The 7,751-nt window shown below is 41.0% G+C and overlaps 1 protein-coding gene across 1 annotated transcript; it reads right to left on the reverse strand.

The window, feature by feature from the left end:
* Positions 1 to 1,783: 1,783 nt before the first annotated feature.
* LOC308323780 (dispanin subfamily A member 2b-like) lies at positions 1,784 to 5,382 on the reverse strand. The gene is made up of 3 exons (XM_080775589.1): positions 5,280 to 5,382; positions 3,540 to 3,695; positions 1,784 to 2,211 (listed from the first exon to the last, which is right to left on the reverse strand). Exons 1-3 carry the CDS (start codon positions 5,328 to 5,330, stop codon positions 2,074 to 2,076), a joined length of 345 nt encoding a protein of 114 aa, XP_080631715.1. The 5' UTR covers positions 5,331 to 5,382; the 3' UTR covers positions 1,784 to 2,073.
* Positions 5,383 to 7,751: the final 2,369 nt, after the last annotated feature.

A 7,751-nucleotide genomic window follows, 5' to 3' on the forward strand; every position in this document is an offset into this window, starting at 1 on the left:
TACAATTATTTATACAAAATAATAAACGAAAATCTGGACATTAAAGTACAGCGTAAAAGTGGTGTCTTTATGTGAATTATACCCATACAACAGCAACATAGTTTAAATTCATATCAGGGTTTAAGTGGTATGTTGTATTTATGATCAAGAATGATAATAACAAGATACTAAAGCTGTCAAAAGAATTGCAGTGGAGTAGAGTATAATATTTAAATAGAGTAGAAATACTCAATGTACGTTAAAGTAGCCTACCTCAAAATAACTTATTTCTTTTGGAATAAAGGTCTTTTGAGGTAGGCTACTTTAACGTCCATTGAGTATTTTTCATATTGTACTCTACTGCACTGCAATTCTTTTGACAGCTTTAGTTTCTTGTTATGATCATTCCTTTTTCCCTATATACACCAGTTATCTTCACCTACAAATATAAAATCTCATAATTGTTGCATTGCAATGCGTTGTGGGCTTGTAGATCGGATATTTTGCCTATCGTTCTCCCCAGAATATGGAGGCTGGGTGCAGGCACGTGGCTAACAAAAGTGTCATTTTAAGAGTTTCAAGCATATTTTGATTACCACAATAATTTGTGACCGCTGATAGCCAGGGCAGAATCAAACCTCAGTTGTTGTTTTCTTTTATCTAAAAACCACAGCAATTTGGCAATACCAGGCTACAAATGCCAGAGCTTAAATCGGCATAAATATGAAATAAATGCATGATACCTGGGCTGGCCCCGACACTGACCTAGCTGCAGTGACACTGTCAATCAGCAAAACATTAGGTCATAATAGCCATAGGTAAGATAAGATTAGTTACGATGAAATGAGTTGACGTGGATTTTCTTTAAAGGTGATATAGGCAAGTTTTCAGTGTTTGTACACAGAATTGATCGAGTGTTTCCAAACAAATTAAAATCTAGCTCCACCCCCCTCCCCCCGTCATTCTATTGGCTGAGCCAGGTCACTTCAGGCTATGGGGTTGTTGTTGCTGCTGGGAGGGACGCTATGGATATTGCGCTCGTATGGCTAAATATGACATTAAAAAATTATGAATTTCTATCGATATCATAGTTACAACAATGACATTGAGTTGACATGTTTTTTTAAGGGTAACTGTAGCGTAATCACAATATCACAAGACTGACACGACGAGTCCCGCAAATGAGGAAGTAGGAAGTAGTGGAGCAGACTCACTGGCTCTCAATTCAATTATCTTTCATTTGTAATCGTGCATATAAAACATATTGCCCCTCAAATGCCCCAGCCACTACAGCATCGTTCATGTGAACTACTTTGTCCACGGTTATTCATCGCTATGATGATCAGCGACGGCTTGTCACCGTTGGCGAGCACGGGTTGAATGCAAGCTTCAAGCCGGCCGGACCACCAAACCATGCGCTATACATAGCGATTCTCATAATTTCAACAGGCTTACATATTACATCATAAACATACTATTTCACATGAACAATGGTGAAACTAAGATATGGGGATAATATTATACTTGCAAATTGCAAGTATAATATTATCCCCATATCTTAGTTTCACCAATGCGATTTCATTGCAAGTTGCAATGAAATCGCATTGCGTTTTCATTATAATACTGCTGGGTCGAACAGACGAACACACAGTCACAGCCTCGCGCTGCAATTGGCTAAGACTCCGCGTCACCCCCCACACAGACCCTCCTCCCAACACGACGCTTCCGTCCCGCGACATAAACAACAGTGGATATAAACAGATACAAACACATAGAGGGAGACAAAGGGAGAGTGTATGTCTACAGGGCAGCAGCTCAGCATCAAAATATAGGGGAAGATAGAGGGAATAAGGCCACAAATATAGATAGATAAATATGTTGATTTTTGGCTGAAAACTTGCCTATATCACCTTTAAGGGTAACTGGTGTATAGGCTAATACAATATACTCAAGGGTGTTACTTCAGTGATGCTTGCGGAACTCAATGACTTGTCCCTGACCACATCGCTGGCATGCCAATAATCATCAATAATCCCACACCCTCTCATGTAATATTGCTAAATCATTTTGATGTGAAATGTTCATATCTTCCGATTATCTAAACACATAGTATGTGACGCTAGCGATGATGAGGGTGATGTAGACTGCTGTGACGATGACGTTGACCCTCCAGGCTTTACGTCCACGTGACCTGGCTCCCTCCACATCCCCAGCATGCAGCCTGTCTCTGGCCTGCAACCAGTGGAGCAACACACACTCAGGTTTTGCTTATCGTCATGAAATAGGCTATATGCACAGCAGTCATATCAGAAAGAAATTGGGCCTCTTCTTTCCTTCACAGCTGTTACGAACAATTATAGCCATAACTGTGTACACATGGTGTTTACATTTGGTTCTATTCTTACACTATCAGAGTTACACAAGGAGCTATTTGGAACATCCCTCAAGGAACTGTGACCCAGCGGCGGCTCGTTAGGGAATTAGCGGTTAGCGCCCTAGGCCGCATCCCACGGGGCCGCCCTTCCCGACTCGCACAATTTTCTTTTTACAGAATGGGACACGAAACGAACCAGCAATGATGTCCATAACATATAGATCCATGCATTATTAGGCTATCTTAATCAGTTATACATAGGGGGGTTTGAACAATGAAGTGCCCCCTTTGGAAAAAGGTATGCCCCCCTAATTGTGCCTGAAGACGGCACTGAGTCCAGCTTTTCAAACCAAAAAGGCTTGGTACCGAGGCTACGCTTGAGCCCCCTCTTCTAACTGCCGCCCTAGGCAATTGCCTATGTGGCCTATACTGTATATACCTATAGGCCATATCCTATGTGGCCTATACTGTATATACCTATAGGCCATATCCTATGTGGCCTATACTGTATACCTATAGGCCATATCCTATGTGGCCTATACTGTATATACCGGCCGGTCCTGCCGTGACCACAAGGAACACACGTTGAGACACACTGGTGTAGCAGAGTGTTTCCAGTGAGCCAAATAACATGCACGATAGCAGCAACCTGAATGGAACATAACCTAAAGAAGCATAATTGGTAACACATGTGAAGGAAGTATAAGTAAGACGGCTGCTGTGTATAGAACTGACTGGTCCTCATTGTAAGGATGTATAGAGCCGACTGGTCCTCATTGTAAGTCCTCATTATAAAGATAGCACTGTTTCTGTCTGGCCTCGTTTCCCAGCCTTTTCTCACCTCCAAGGAGAAAAACCTGGTAATAACGACCTAATGCAATCGCAACACTCTTTTCATCCACGGAGAATGTATATATTTGAAAAGCCTCAATGTAATTTCCTTTGGCGGTATTTCCGCCAAATTTCACTTTACTTGGAGTTATTTTAAGTTAAAGTTATTTACCAAACCTGCCGATGACATCATTGGTAGACAGATTTCTGAACAGTCCACAGCCCACCAATGAGACACAGAGTGAGACATAAAGGATGGCATCTCATATAAGCATTAGTGAGGTCCTGCATTAAAAATAAAAAATAAAATAGAATAGAATAGAATAGAATAAATAAAAAATAAAATAAAACTTACCTGGATGGAATAAAGGAGGGCCCAGAAAGCACAGCAGCATGGGTTAATGTACACAAAGTTGAACAGGGACCAGACCAGGTGATCTCTGGGTGGAGACACTGGAAAGGACAGGACCAGGTGATCTCTGGGTGGAGGGGGCTGAGGGCATTCGTTGCCCTACACAACACAACACAACACAACACAACACAACATGAGGGCTTTGATTCCCGATTACCAAACCTTGGTGCCCAAATCGAAAAGATGAGGAAGTAGAGTAGGTCTTCTGGGTGCTTCAAAACACCACTGAGCAACTTCCATCGAAATGAATAGCCGGGGGCGGGGCAGTCCGCCCTCAATTTTATAAATCTATGAGGGGAACGGAACTGGATGGAATAACGTGTTCCACACGGTGCGTTCCCCCGTCAGGTGAAAGTAAGCGGCTTGGACTCCTCATGCATCGAGGGAAAACATGAGGTCAGTCCGTTGCTCTCCCCAGGTTGGCAGAGGGAGTGTAGTGCCCAGGATTAGACAATTGACACTGGGTGAAAAAAAATCACACTTGTCTGAAGTGAGGGGCACTCTTATCATCATACATAATCATCACTCAATCATCATCACATTCCATGCTACAAACACACACAAAGCTGTGCATCAAAAATGGGTTACAAAAAATGTGTGATAAAATTGTAAGCCACTGGTTCTTCTTCACACACGTTTGATGAATCTGTTGTTTAGACCTCTTGTGCTTCGTCCTGTTACATACGTAAGTGTTCCCTATGCCTGGTGTCTTCAACATGGAGGTCTGGGACCACTAGGGATCCTCAGAACATTAGCCGAAAATGTGGTGTGTGTGTGTGTGTGTGTGTGTGTAGACTAGAGTGTTTATGTGGTTTACTGTCTGAAAATACACATTAACATAAATCCAATGCAACGCTACACATTGATGGTGCTGTCAAACAAGAAGCTATCTATGAAATCTAAATAGAAAAGTTTAATCTGCAACACAATGTTATACGGTATGTCGTGGAGGTCACTGCTTCATCTTTCTCTCTCAGCGAAAGGGTCCTTTACTTGGCCTGAAAAACGTTCCCTGCCTTTACGCAGTTGTTAGAGAATAACACAAGCCAGGACCCAGTCCTGGTGTCATCTCATTTCTTGGTCAAATATGGTCATGTTACAAAGCATCGCACGCAATATACCGGAACCCTGACAAATACCACAGCCATTCACGTCTCAGGATGTTTATTTCAGGGATTACTCCATTGCCAACAAAACACAACTGATGTAGATCAGTGGTTTCTGAACCTTTTCAGCCCAAGACCCAATCGATATATCTGGTTTCTCCCCAAGAACCAAATGTACAAAAAGACTATAGTGACGACGACACACTGGTGTATGGCACAGTGTAACTGGTGCACAACGCCTTAGTACATGAATAGTTTGATATTGGTAGCTGCTATACTGTATTGTTGTTGATTAGCACCATGCCCGATACAGTAGATGCATTGGTAACTATAATCATTGCTGGTAGATAGGCTGATAACTGTAAGAGACAGGGACACCCCTACTGAACACGCATCATGGTTATGATTACTATCACAATATAGTTATTAAAAACAAACAAATCACTTACTTCAGCTTTAAAATAATGTCTCACACATACTGTAGCTGTTACGATCTCACTGATTCCCAACTCAATTTCACTACAATTCAGTGTTATACTTTGAAACAGAAGGTATAGAACTATGTAATTGGTCTTACCTGCAGGCCTACGTCTTTAGGATTGAGGGTGATGCACCCTGAGGCATACATGTTTTAAGAGAAAGAGAAACTTTATGGAGATTTTTTTTTTAAGAATCTCTGACCTGAAGACCAGACACGATAAGCAAGCCTGGAGAAGAGCAGCTGTAGAGTGAATGTGAAATGGAAATGATGAGACATGCACACACACTCTCTCTCTCAGACACACGCACACACCCACACACACACACACACACACACTTAGGCACACGGCATAGCACTTAAAGGACCACTTCACCACTTTTCAACTTATCTTCATATAATTGGTCTTCACTAATGTTTATGATAAAATAGCATAGGAGGGCTGTGGGTATATATGTGGCTTTATTTTAACAATATTATTTTTGTAAAAATATTAGGTTTGTATTATCGTGAGAACGATGGCTTTCATTATCGCATTGCAACTTTTCAGGAATAGAAAGCCTGCAGTTTCTATTAGCTTGGATTCCCCATCGATGATGTCACTGATGGACGGGTTTCTGAACTGCCCACAGCCCTCCTATGAGACACAGACTGAGTAGAAAAACATTGTGGCATTTTATCATGAACATTAGTGAAAACCAATTATATGAAGGTACGTTGAAAAGTGGTGAAGTGGTCCTTTAACAAGGCTTGATGCCCACTACACCCACCCCGGCCGTGTTAAAGGGCCAGTTCACCCCTTCAACCAGACATTATTGTAATGATGTTTAGGACACAAGAAACACTTTCCTGGGGTTTTTTGTGTGCGCAATATGTGCCACTGTGCTAGCCGCTCCCAACAGTGCATGTGCGTGTGTGTGTGTGTATATGAATTTTGGAACTCTGTCCCAGACAAAGTTATGTACTTGTACTACACACTTAAACTGTAATGTAAACATAAAATATAATGTAATGAAAAACTGTATGAAATTACAGTATACCAAATCACAAAACATTAAAGGCAAAAAAATAAATAAAAAGATCACAATGCAGCCCTGCCCTGATGCCCCAGACCCCACTTTGAGAACCACATGGTCTAGAATACAAATGAAGTATACAGTCAAATCTAATGGCACTGCAACATAAACAATATTAGCAGCATTAATACTGTCTACAGCACTAATACACTCTTATGGGGTGGATAATGACGTTGATGATGATGTTCAGTATTTACAGTACATGCTGCACGGCAGTGGTGTGAATGCGGTCACATCCAGTCTGAATGGAACAATTCACCATCATCACAAAGCTTGTACAACAGCCCCACCTGCTGGGCTAGTAGCACGCTGATTCTCAACCATTTTAATGGGCCAGTTTGATAATGCATTAGTCTACACAGGACTCTACACCATGGACACCCATTTGATTGGATTCTGTTTTTCTCCCTCTCTCTCCCTTTTCTTTTTTTTACCTCTGGGACCCCAAGCTACACTGTAAAATACTTCTGTGTTCATTTAAAGAACACCTGAAGCCTATAAGTGTTATTTTTTCTTTAAGTTTTGTAAAGTAAAAACATATTAACAGGTTATTAAAAAGTGTTAGTTCAGTAACAGGTGTCAATGTCAGCTAATAAGAAAGCGTCCCGTTTCTAATGTAAGTAGGTTGTGAAACAAATGTGATTGTGGAGCAAGCGTCATTTCCATCTGGTTAACATCCCTCAGCCAGCATGTCCAATCACACCCCCCGGCCTAGCAATGCTTTATATCACAATATAGAACTACCGGTATTTAACACTAAGCTTTAACAATAATAGGTTCCATTTCTACACACAGTCAGTCAGGTCCATTTGGTTCCATCAATAATATGGCAGGGGGACCCCTGTGGAACACCCCGAGATATTCTCCGTCTCCTATCCATTGCACACATAGTGGTAATGAATGACATCTGTAACAAAAAACCTGACTCAAAGTTTTAAAACATTGTATTCCTTTTTTATTGAGAGGATAGCAAAAAGGATAAGACAGTATAAGTTAGACTGTACAATGAAAAGCATTACTTATCATTCCAAAAATATCGAACGTGAAGCGTGAGAAAACGCTTGCGGTCTTTGCATTTCTTTCTTTTTTTATTATTGGAATTAGCTCAAAAGGTGGCAAAACGAATTAAATAAGAAAAAAACCCTAATGTATAAAAAATAAAATAAAAGGGAAATTAAAACAAAAAAGGCTTAAAATAGGAGGCACTAACTGTTATTTGGCAGATCATTTGCATATTTGTGTTTTGTTTTCCTCTCTCGGATGAATTGATAGGATTACATCAGGGGTCAAACATCATGGTACAGTTAAGACAAACGGTCAGCAAGGTGAGAAATCACACACAGAAACATAACCAGTGGTTTTAATTGTTTTCCCTCCTATACACAACTTGTAAATAGTCGCTGTCGGGTGGAAACCATCGACAAAATCTTTCATCCGATTGGCTGTGTTGCAATGCTGGCACTACAGAACCGTTGACAGTCGTTTCTCACAGATA

This window comes from Protomyctophum bolini (assembly GCF_963924005.1).
Source record: "Protomyctophum bolini genome assembly, chromosome: 11".
NCBI classification, from domain to species: domain Eukaryota; kingdom Metazoa; phylum Chordata; class Actinopteri; order Myctophiformes; family Myctophidae; genus Protomyctophum; species Protomyctophum bolini.

Bases quoted from the DNA above. Each gene is read 5' to 3' on its own strand.
- LOC308323780 (XM_080775589.1), bottom strand. From the start codon at position 5,330: ATGTATGCCTCAGGGTGCATCACCCTCAATCCTAAAGACGTAGGCCTG. The intron at 3,696-5,279 runs GTAAGACCAATT...TGTGTTGTGTAG, and splicing joins CTAAAGACGTAGGCCTGCAG to GGCAACGAATGCCCTCAGCC. The intron at 2,212-3,539 runs GTAAGTTTTATT...CACTGGTTGCAG, and splicing joins CCCTCCTTTATTCCATCCAG to GCCAGAGACAGGCTGCATGC.